The 11,311-nt window shown below is 67.3% G+C and overlaps 2 protein-coding genes across 2 annotated transcripts; both read left to right on the top strand.

The window, feature by feature from the left end:
* The first annotated feature begins 468 nt into the window (after nt 1-468).
* PSMD3 (proteasome 26S subunit, non-ATPase 3) lies at nt 469-4,837 on the top strand. The gene is made up of 12 exons (XM_084496409.1): nt 469-673; nt 1,555-1,745; nt 1,898-2,035; nt 2,244-2,380; nt 2,461-2,651; nt 2,826-2,929; nt 3,049-3,163; nt 3,428-3,547; nt 3,624-3,727; nt 4,033-4,188; nt 4,365-4,415; nt 4,517-4,837. The coding sequence occupies exons 1-12, from the start codon at nt 484-486 to the stop codon at nt 4,592-4,594; spliced, it is 1,575 nt and encodes a 524-aa protein (XP_084352535.1). The 5' UTR covers nt 469-483; the 3' UTR covers nt 4,595-4,837.
* Nucleotides 4,838-6,837: 2,000 nt separating this feature from the next.
* Nucleotides 6,838-9,393, top strand: CSF3 (colony stimulating factor 3). The gene is made up of 5 exons (XM_084496411.1): nt 6,838-6,965; nt 7,295-7,464; nt 7,801-7,908; nt 8,062-8,208; nt 8,333-9,393. The coding sequence occupies exons 1-5, from the start codon at nt 6,950-6,952 to the stop codon at nt 8,501-8,503; spliced, it is 612 nt and encodes a 203-aa protein (XP_084352537.1). The 5' UTR covers nt 6,838-6,949; the 3' UTR covers nt 8,504-9,393.
* Nucleotides 9,394-11,311: the final 1,918 nt, after the last annotated feature.

Below are 11,311 nucleotides of genomic sequence, written 5' to 3'. Positions count from 1 at the left end.
GCTTGTAAACATGATTTGTGAACACCGGGGTGCTTGTAAACACAATTTGTGAACACCGGGGTGCTTGTAAATGCAACTTGTGAACCCACAGGTGCCTTCAGCCACCGGGAGCTGCCCACGGGCGGCCTGGCCCCACGCAGCAACCGGGGTAGCGGAGCCCTGAGGCGGCTCGAGGGGGCCTCGCACCTTCCTCAGCCCCCGGGCGGGAAACGGCGTGCGCATGCGCCAAGAGACGAGCGGGAGGACCCGAGCAGCGTCCGGAAACACCCGAGCGGCGTCGAGCGAGAGCCGGAAACACCCGAGCGGCGTCCGGCTGCACCCGAGCGGCGCCCGGAAACACCCGAACGGCTTCGAGGGCAGGAGCCGAGCGCGCTCGGCGCTCGACTGCTCGTGCCTGGCGTGGGGGCTCGGCTGGTCGCGCCTGGCGCCGTTCCCGGCGTGCCCCGCGCCGTGTTGCAGTGTCACGGCCGGCGCGGCCCGGCCATGAAGCAGGAGGGCGCCGCTCGCCGCCGCGGCGACAAGGCCAAGGCCCCCCCCGACGGGGGGCCTCCGCCGCCGCCCCCCCCCGACGTGGAGATGCAGGAGGAGGCGGCGGGGACGGGGACGGGGGCTGGGGGGGAGGCGGGGGGGGAGAGGCAGCCCCAGAGGGAGCTGGATGCTGTGACGCTGGAGGGTGAGGGGGGTGCATGGGGGGGGGAGGGGAGGGGAGGGGGGTCTATAGGGGGGGCTGGGGAGGATGGGGGAGGGATGGGGGGAGGGGAGGGGATGGAGAGGAAGGGGGGGGTCCATAAGGGGGAGGGAGGGGGCGGGGGGGGGTTGGTGAGGAGGGGGGGGGTGTCAGGAGGAAGGGGGGGTCCCTAAGGGGGAGGGGGGGAGGAGTGGGGGGACCATAAGGGGTCGTTGGGGGGGGTTAGGAGGGGTTTGGGGGTGTCTTCAGGGGGGAGGGGGAGGACATAGGGGAGAGGGAGGAAGGGGGGAGTGGGGGGGTTGGTGGGAGAGGGGGGATGAGGAGGGAGGAGGGGGGGGCATAGGAGAGAGGAGGGCGATAGGGAGGAAGGGATCGGGGGGTGGAAAGGGGGCCTGGGGGGATTCGGTAAGAGGGGGGGGAGTTGGTAAGAGGAGGAGGGTCAAAAAGAGAAAAGGGGGAGAGGAGAAGGGACCTGGGGGGAGGGGGTCAGGAAGGAGGAAAGAAAGGGGTTGGGGGGATCCTTCCCTCCCCCAGAGCTGCTGGGAGGGGATGGAGCAGAGTTGGGGGTGCAGAGGGGAGCGAGGGGGGGAAGGTGAAGGGAAAGAATCGGGGGCTGTGCCATCAAAAGGGCTTGGGGGGGGGCAATGAGGGAGAGCGGTGCGTTTTGGGGACACCCCCAGGGGATGGGTAGCGAGGGCAGGGGGAGCCGGGGGGGGGTCCCAGCACCTCCCTGAGGGCAGCCGGGGGGGTCCTGGGGATGTGGGGGCCGCACAGCCCCAGGAGCTGGGGGGGGGGGGGGGCGGATCCTGGAAGCTGGCGGCGTCCCGAGGCTGGGGAGAGGCCCTGACTTGTGCCACCCCCTGCAGACATCAAGGAGCACGTGAAGCAGCTGGAGAAGGCCGTGTCGGGGAAGGAGCCGCGCTACGTCCTGCGTGCCCTGCGGGCCCTGCCCTCCACCTCGCGCCGCCTCAACCCCAACGTGCTGCACAAAGCCATCCACGGCTTCTTCACCTCCAACAGCACCGTGAGGGATTTCCTCCTCGGCTTCCTGGAGGAGGTGCGGGGACGGGGACCTCGGTCCCAACGCGACGGGGCTCGCTGCGGCCCCGTGGGGACCTTAGGTGGAGGTTTTGGAGCTGGGGGTGGGCGGCAGCAGGGGGCAGGGGGTGGGACAGGGGCCGGAGCCCAGCCCGTGCCTTCCCTCCGCAGCCCATGGACACGGAAGCAGAGCTGCAGTTTCGCCCGCGGACGGGGAAAGCAGCCTCAGCCCCTCTCCTGCCAGAAGTGGAGACCTACCTGCAGCTGCTGCTCGTTATTTTCCTGATGAACAGCAAGCGGTATCCGGAGGTGAGGTTCCCTGAGCTCTGTCTAAACCTGAGTCCTTTGCTGGGCGCTGCTGGGCCTGCCTCACGGTCCCCTGCTTTCCTGCTGGCTCCAGCTCTGCTCGGAGGCAGCCTTTAGGGTCTGCAGCCCTGACCTGTGTCAGTCCTACAGCCCTGCCAGTCCTTCCTCTTCTCCCGGGCAGCATTTCACCTGCTCCGTTTCCCTCCTGCAGGCTCAGAAGGTGTCTGACGACCTGATGCAGAAGATCAGCTCCCAAAACCGCCGGGCCCTGGACCTGGTGGTGGCCAAGTGTTACTACTACCACTCGCGTATCTACGAGTTCCTGAATAAACTCGACGTGGTCAGGAGGTAGGGCTGGCCCCGCGGGCTCTCCTTGGGTTTCTTCCCCCCCTCTCTCCCTAAAATCCTCTCCCTCCCCTGCGCTGCAGCTTCCTGCACGCCCGGCTGCGGACGGCCACGCTGCGCCACGACGCCGACGGGCAGGCCACGCTCCTCAACCTGCTGCTGAGGAATTATCTCCACTACAACCTCTACGACCAAGCGGAGAAGCTCGTTTCCAAGTCCGTGTTCCCCGAGCAGGCCAACAACAACGAGTGGGCCCGGTACCTCTATTACACAGGTGGGACACGCGGGGTCCCGGGCTGGTGCTGGCAGCTCCGACCCCACAGAAAACCTCGCTGAGGCTCGGGGAGGGGGTTCCCAGGTGTGCTGTGAAGTTCTGTCTGCTTGGATTCTCTCAGTGGCTTTTCCAAACCGCCCTCAGCCCCTCGTCAATGCTCTTCCCCCCTCGCAGGGCGCATCAAGGCCATTCAGCTGGAGTACTCGGAGGCACGAAGGACCATGACGAACGCCCTGCGCAAGGCGCCGCAGCACACGGCCGTCGGCTTCAAGCAGACGGTGAGCGGGCACGGGGAGCACTCAGAGCATTCTGTGCCCCCCCAGCACGGGGTCTCTGCTCCCCTGGGGCCTGCGCCGGGCCCCTCAGGGACTCAGGGCTCTCTCTCGTTGTGCTCCAGGTGCACAAGCTGCTGATCGTGGTGGAGCTGCTGCTCGGGGAGATCCCGGACAGGCTGCAGTTCAGGCAGCCCTCCCTCAAGCGCTCGCTGATGCCCTATTTCCTCCTGACTCAGGGTACAATGCTCCTGCTCTGCTGTTTCAGCACCGTTTGCCCCGATTTGGGGGAGCGGGAGGCCTCGGGGGCTCCTCACCCCTCGGTGGGAGCCATCTGTGGGCTGCCCCGTGCTGATCTGATGCCCCAGTCAGGTTTTGGGGGGCTTCTCCTTCCCCTCATGAGAGGAGAGGATGGCATCAGCCCTGCCTCGTGCTCCCCGTGGTGCCCCAGCCCTCGCTGCTGCTCTCCCTTACCCCTTCTCTGCTTTCTCCCCTCTGCTCCAGCTGTCAGGACTGGAAACCTGGCCAAGTTCAACCAGGTCCTTGATCAATTTGGGGACAAGTTCCAGGCCGACGGCACCTACACCCTGATCATTCGTTTAAGGCACAACGTCATCAAGACAGGTAAGGGTGTCCCTGGGCCAGCCGGGGGCTGCCACCGCCGTGTGGGGTGGTGCTCCACTGCCTGCCCCCCCCTCAGGTGTGCGCATGATCAGCCTCTCCTACTCCCGCATCTCCCTGGCCGATATCGCCCAGAAGCTGCAGCTGGACAGCCCCGAGGACGCCGAATTCATCGTGGCCAAGGTACCCGCATCCCAAATCTCACCCCAAACTTCATCCCAAACCTCGTTCGTCCCTGCGGGTCTCCCAGCCAGGCTGCTCCCACCCCGTCCCCGCAGCGCTGCCTCCCTGGGGGGCAGCCGCCGCTCGTAGGTTGAGGGGGATCCCTCCCGGGGGGGGTTTTGGGGACACCGAGGGCACCGAGTCCCCTCTCCGCACGCCGTCCTGAGCCCCCTGCTCCTGTCACAGCACCAGCTCCTTCACTCTAAGCTGCTGCCCCAGCCCTCAGAGACGGCGGGCGCCCTGACCGCGTGCCCTCCGGCTTGCAGGCCATCCGGGACGGCGTGATCGAGGCCAGCATTAACCACGAGAAGGGCTACGTCCAGTCCAAAGAGATGATCGACATCTACTCCACCCGGGAGCCCCAGCTGGCCTTCCACCAGCGCATCTCCTTCTGCCTCGACATCCACAACATGTCGGTCAAGGTGAGCCTACTGGGCTCGTACTGGGAGGCTGTGGGAGCACTGGGAGCCCCACTGGGTGGCGCAGAGGGAGGAGACGGCTCCAGCTCAGGCTGCGATGGAGCTGGTTTGAGCGAAGGGGACAGCGGGGACGCAGCCGAGGCACTTCTGGGCTCACGGCTTCTCCCTTGTTCCTCCAGGCCATGAGGTTTCCCCCCAAATCCTACAACAAGGACTTGGAATCTGCAGAGGTGAGCTCGGCACCGGGGTGGGTGCTGGGAGCTCTGCTGGGCTCGTGCTGGACCCAGCTCCTGTCCCCTGCCTGCCCCCACCTTCGGCTTTTGCTTTCCAGGAGCGCCGGGAGCGCGAGCAGCAGGACCTGGAGTTCGCAAAGGAAATGGCAGAGGACGATGACGATGGCTTCCCCTGACCCCTCTGGCCTGGCTCTATTTTTTTTTATTTGTCCCTGGGGAAGATGCTGGCTGAGGGGAGCTGCCCCCCGTGGCCCCCCCCGGGTCCCCGCTCTGCCTTTCTTTTATAAAAACCTGCATGTCTGCCCCCAGGGGTGGGGGACACGCGGCTTCCCTGGGTCCGCAGCCACTGGTCCTGCTCTCCTGTCCCCTGCCCCCCTCCGAGGGAAGCCCCTTCCCCAATAAAACGTTCTTCTAAGGTTGCTTGTGATCAGTTGTTGCGAGCCCCGGGCTCGGGAGCTCCTGGGGAAGCGGGGCCGGGGCAGGCAGGGGCAGCGACAGCGCTCCCCGGGCACCGCGGCGGCCGCCAGCTCTTGCACCAATAACGGGGTCAGACTTTGTTAAGCTCCAATTATGACTTTTAAAATAAAAGTTGGAAAAAAAAAACCACCAACCTGCCCTGCTGCCGCCGTGGTTTGTGTCTGAAACGGCTTCGGGAAGGGGCTGAGCTCCCCTACAATCCCCTGACCCCGCTGCAAAAGGGATTGGCACCAGGCAGGGCCCTGCGGACCCCAACCCGGGGAGGGGGATGATGGGGTGGGGGCCACGCAGCCACCACGGGTGTGTCCCGCCAGCATCTGGGCCCAGCTGTGCTTCTTGGGGGAAAATCGGGGAATCTCCCGGCGCACCCATGCCGGGCGGGCGGCCAGGGGCTGCGGGTCAAGCACGGGGCAGCCCCGAGGGATGGAGCCAGCCCCTATGGGGCCAACCCCGGGGTCTCTGGACCAGACCCCAACAGCCAGGATGGGGCAGGGAGGGCGAGAGGGTGGCCCTGGTCCCTCGCAGCCCCTGGGGACACCCCAGCAGCGCTCATGTCCCGGTGGGTGCCAGGAGAGGACCGAGGGTCCGGGGTCAGGCCCCGCAGAGGAACGGTGGCCACGAGGCAGAACCGTGGCGATTTGTGCTGACCCCGCACCACCGCCCACAGGGTTTCGGGTCCGGTCACCACTTCCTTCCTAAGAAAAGCCCACGAAGGGGCTTCGGGCCGTGCTGGGTGCTGATTCAACCCCACCCCAAGCCAGCCCCGAATCCTAAAAGCACTGACCTGCTGAGGCAGCAGCCCCGGTTTCGCGGAACAGGGCGATTCCGCTGCGACGCTGCACCCCATGGGTGGCTCTGGAAGGGCCCCGCTTCTCTCCAGAGCTGGGGAGAGCAGAGATGGGGGGGAGGAAGGAAGGATTCTTCCAGGAAATCCCACAAACGGGCTCAAGCTGCTGAGGTCCTTTCACGTGGCCTGAGGGCAGAGCCCGCGCTGCTGCCGCTTCCTGGGAGGGGAAAGTCATCATTAGGCTTCAGAGTTAACACCTGCTTGCGGTGCTCCCAGCTGGGCAGCATCCACCCCCTGGCTCCTTCCCTCAGCTGGAGGCCGGAGCAGCTCCGGGGGGCTCGGGGGTGTCCCCGTGGGCTGCCCCCACCCCGGCCGTACCCCCCCCAGGCCTGGTTCAGCCCTGCCCTGGGGTCACCCTGCCCAAATCCTCCCAGGCCGAGCAGGGGCCTCCCTCACCGGGCTGGGGCCCAGCTGGCACCGGCCCAAATCCTCCTGGAAGCTCTTGCGGGAACCGGCACGAGCCCAAAGCCCACGTCAGCACCGGGGGGGGCGCCGGGAGCAGCCACCCACCCCCCCTCTCCCCGGGGCTGCCCTGGCAGCCGCTTCCCCGAAGAGGGGCTGGGGGGGGGCCGGCTCCCTGTGGGGGGGTGCTGGGTGTCAGGCACGGGGCCGGGGGCTGGGCGCTGGGTGCTGCGCGCGGGGACACCGAGCACGGCACAGCCCGGGGCACCCAAGGGTGCAGGATGCAGCCCCAGGGCTGTGGCACCTGGGCAGGGTCTCACCTCGGTCCCACACCGCCCCAAAACCAGGGTGAGGGGCTCGGGCAGCATCCACAGGGGCTGGGGTTGAGCCCCACGGGACGCCGGCTACAAAAAGCCCCCGGCCACTTGCCCGCAGCGCTGGGCACGTCCAGCCCGGCCGGGTGGGTTAATGAGTGACCGTGTGGCCGCCCAGCACCGAGCCAGCACCCTGCCACCTGCCCGTTGCCGGGGCTCAGCCGGGTGCCCACCAGCAGCACCACGGCCCCCGGGAAAGCCCCGGTGCGGCGAGGCGCGGGGAGCAGCCGGGAGCACCGAGCGCGAGCTTGGGATTTGCATGTTGGTGATTAAGGCAATGAGGCAATCGGCACTGTTGCCACATCGGTGTGAATCCCCGGAGCCGTCTATAAAATGCCCTAATCGATGAGGCCGCGCAGAGCCGGGGCAGGAGCGAGCTGTGCTGGGCCGGGCTGTGCTGGCAGACAGGAGGAGACACCGAGCCGCGCACCATGTGCTGCCTCACCCGTGAGTACCTGCAGCCGAGGGCCCCGGCACCCGCTGCCCCCACGGCACCCACAGCACCCACAGCACCCACAGCACCCACAGCACCCGCTGCCTTTGAGCACCCGCACACCCAGAGCCCCCCGCGCACCCAGGGATGGGTGGGAAGCCGCGCTCCCTTTCCCCCTCCCCAATTTAGGCGTCTCCATCCCTGGGGTTCCTTTGGTGCCACCATCCATCCTCGTGGGGGTCCCCAATACCCAAAACGCCCCTGCAGGCAGCAGCAGGTCCGGGGATGCTGCCTGTGGGTGTCGGGGTGTCCCCGGGCGGTGGCTGAGCCGCTGTCCCCGCAGGGATGCTGGTGCTGGTGCTGAGCGCGCTGCTGGGCGCGCCGTGGCGGGCGCTGCACGGGGCGCCGCTGGCTGAGCTGTCGGGGGACCAGGACTTCCAGCTCTTCCTGCACAAGAACCTCGAGTTCACCCGCAAGATCAAGGGGGATGTGGCCGCGCTGCAGCGCGTGGTGGTGAGTTGCCAGCACCGCGGGGTCGCCGATAAGGTGACCTTCCCCTCCCTGGCCTTATCGGCACCGCGGGGCCGGGAGCCAGCGGCCTCCCCACGCCCCAACCTCCCCACGCCCTGTTCTCCCCCTCCCCTGCGCCGCTTGGCCCCGCGGCACCCAAGGGGGCTCCCTGGGGGGGGGATGTGGGGACCTCCCTGTGCGCCGAGCGAGCGGCGGTTCCGCCTCGTCCCCTGGATGCTCAGAAAAGGGTGGGGAGGGGGGTCCCGCGTCCCTTGGGGGTGTCACGGGGGTGGTGGGCTCCTCCGGCCGCCCTGACCCTGTGCCCCCCATCATCCGCAGTGCGACACCTTCCAGCTGTGCAAGGAGGAAGAGCTGCTGCTGGTGCAGCAGGACCTGCGCATCACGCAGGTGGCCCTGGAGCAGTGCCACCGCCCCGGCTTCCAGGCGGTGAGTGCCAGCGGCCACCCCTGCCACGAGCTGCCCGGCCTCAGCCTCGGGCATCCCTCTGCGAGGGGGGTCAGGGCAGGGAATGGGGAGGGGGGGGGTCCAGGCTTCACCGAGCACCGCTGACCCCCCCTCTCTGTGCCGTGCTGCCCGCAGGAGGCTTGCTTCAGCCAGATCCGCGACGGGCTCCACGCCTACCACAGCTCCCTCGCCGCTGTCCTGGAGCTGCTGCCCTCGCACGCCGGCCTGGTGGAGACGCTGCAGCTGGACGCGGCCAACCTCTCCTCCAACATCCAGCAGCAGGTGAGGGGGCACAACAAGGGGGGCTGCACCCCCAGGGGGTGGGCACGGGGACACGGGGCTCCGGTGGGCACCGCCGCCGTGCTCCGGGGCTGTTCCTGACACCTGCGCCCCGTCCCACCCGCAGATGGAGGACCTGGGCTTGGCCACGGTGACGTTCCCCGCTGAGGACCGCGGTCCCCTCCCCGCCTTCTCCTCCCGTTTCCAGCACCAGGTCGGCGGCTTCCTCATCCTGGCCAACTTCCAGCGGTTCCTGGAGACGGCGTACCGGGCGCTGCGGCACCTCGCCCGCCTCTGACGCCCGGCCCCGCGTCGCCCCGTGCTATTTATTCCCCAGCCCCAAGTGACCTACCCCGCTTATTTAATATTTATCGCTATTTAATATTTATCCAGCCGGGGAGGCTCCCCCCTTCGCCCTTCAGTCCCCGAGCAGGGCAGCCAGCCCTGCGGTGGCAGCCGCGCACGGGCGTCCGTGCGCAGCATCGCCCTTGTTTAATATTTAAACTCAAGAGTATCTCTGCTAGGAGTTTTGGGAGCCGGGCCGAGCCTTGGCTCCTGCACCGGGAGCTGCGGTGACCCCGCGGTGTCCCGCCGAGCCCAGGGAAATCCGCCCTCGTCCGCAGCCCTGCTCCGGAGCAGCACCTCCCTGCCCAGGCTGCGGGGACAGAGCTGGCGGGCGTTATTCCTATCAGGCTTCTTCACCTTTAATTAATATTTATTAGCTGTTAGGATAGGAGGGAGGGGAGCACGGCGGTGCCGCGGGGGGCTCCCCGCCCGCTCTCACAGCCTCCCGTTCCGAGGTTTTTCCCACTTTTTTTTAATTTTTTTTTTTTTACATTTTTTTTTTTTGGGGGGGGGGCTCCGCCTGCGCCCCCTCCACGCCGCATTTGTATTTATTGATTTCTCGCCCTTTAACTTATTCACACGCAGCAGCCCCCCGGGGGCCGGTGGTGGCCACGTGCAGCTCTCCCCGTCCCACGCGCCCGGATTTGCGTACTGGAAATTTCACAGCCCGCCCTGGGGGGGTTTCGTGAGCGGTGTATTTTGTACTGTATTTATTGCCACAGCTGGGCGAGCCCCAGAGACACACAGGCTATTTTTTTTTTTATATATATATGTGATAAGATTGGAAATAAACTATTTTTACGCCGACATCTGGGTTGTGGTTCCCCGTCTCCTGCCCGCGTGGGATGAGTCTGCCCGGGGTGGGGGGGGTTGTGACAGCTCCAAACCCGCTTATGGGGACCTTTGGGTGCCACAGGACCCCCCCCAGCATCAGGGGGGGACACGGAAAGACGGGCGGTGGGGCACAGGGAGACAAAAAGGGACCGCGTGGGGCTGGCTCAGCCCTTGCCGTGGGGAAGCCAGGCCCGGGGCTGGGGACAAAGCCCGGCCACCACCGCAGCCCCCGCAGCGCGGCGTGACCCCCCCGGGGCTGGGAAGCACCCACAGAGTGCGGGGGAGGCCGGATGCGAGCCGGAGGTGGCAGCTTCCTTCCTGCATCCCACCGAGCTGCTTGGGCAAGAGCCGATTCCTAGAAAGCGCCGCAGCCACCCGTGCCGGCAGCGCCGAGCTGAGGCCGGCGGCCGTGGTCCCGGTGGTGCCGACGGTGCCGGGGGGGGGGGGGGAGAGGGCTCGGGGCTCTGCTGCGGTGGTGGTATTGGGACCACCGTAAACCCTGGAGGTGGTGCGGGGCCTCAGCCAAGTCTGAGTTCTCCTCAGAGGTGCCGGGGATGCTCCTGGAGCCCGCCCGGAGCCCCCAAGGCCGGGATGGGGCTGGCAGCAGTGGGAAAAGGGAGGTGGGGGACGAGGGGATGCGGATGAGGGAAGGCGGTGGTCCAGGAGAGCTGGTCCAGCACCACGGCACAGCCCCAGGCATCTCCCCCCAGCCCTGGCAACCCCCCGCAGCCGTCCCCGGCCCCTCTCCACGCAATATTTGGCCACCCCGGGCTGTCCCTGCGCTCCCCGGTGTCACCACTTCCTCCCACCGGCCCCGTGCTCGCGTCCCGTGACCGCCCTCATCCCCGCACCACGCTCAGCCCGGCCGTGGTGGGGACGGAGCCGAGCTCCAGCTCCTGCCGGGGTCCCTTTGGCTGCCTCCCCCGTCCCCTCCCCAGCTTCTCCCAGTCCCAGGAAGGGGCAGGAGCGAGGCCGGGGTGCTTGGCACTGCAGCACCCTGCCGGCTGCGATCCGGGGAGGGCAAACAGCGCCCGGCGTTGCTCCTTCCTCGCCCGGGTTATCAGGGCTTACAGGAAGCCCCCTCTCCCGGCTCCAGCCCTTTCCTGGAAGGTGAAGCGCCGGGGAAGCGCCAACGCCGCCCGCGGGGCTGCCACGGGCAAATATTGACAGAGGGGGGGGGAGGCCAAGAGCGCCGGGCCCTGCTCTTTGCTCCGAGCTAACGGTAAAGAGCTGCCCTGGGCACACGGGTTTGGGCCAGAGGTGCCCGGGGGGGGTCGGTGCCAGCTCACGCCCGAGTCAGGCCCCGTTGGGAGCGGCACCGAGGGCTGGGGAAGCCGCTCCACCCGGCCCCGCGTCCCGCTGTCGTGTCCTTGCTTGTATCAGGCTTAATTCCAGCTCCGGGCCAGGGAGCAGGGCAGGATGCTCAGGGCGTGATGGATTAGGAGAAGGAGAAGGATAAGGACCGCTTGTTCCCGCAGCCCCCGGCCGCCCTGCATGGCACAGCTCCACCACGGAGCGCATGGGGGGCTCCAGCTGCCTCCTCCCTACCCAGCACTGACCCAAACCTCGCTCCAGAGCCCCCCTGAGCTCTCTCCCAGCACCAGCAAAGAGCCCAGAGCCCCCAGGGCAGCTCCGGGGGCTGTGAACCCCACTAATATCTGGGTTGGAGGGGAGGCAGCAGGGAAGGAGCCCTGAGGGGAAGGCAGGTGCCCGGCTCCCCCGCTCCTGCCCAGGCACCGCTTCCCCCTTTTCCCGTGAGTCAAGCAGAAAACATAAATGAAAGGAACGGAGGCAAATGTGCCACCCCCTCAGGCTGAGGTTCCGTGACAGAAGCAGATTCAGCGCCCAAGCAGCTGACCGGGGGCTGGGACAGCCCCAGCATGGAGCCGCTCCCGGCCCCCGTTACTCACTGGCCGCCTGGTGCCAC

This window comes from Aythya ferina, assembly GCF_964211825.1.
Source record: "Aythya ferina genome assembly, chromosome: 23".
Taxonomy (NCBI): Eukaryota; Metazoa; Chordata; class Aves; order Anseriformes; family Anatidae; genus Aythya; species Aythya ferina.
Note: the sequence above shows the minus strand (reverse complement) of the source record. Positions and strands in the feature narration are given on the sequence as shown.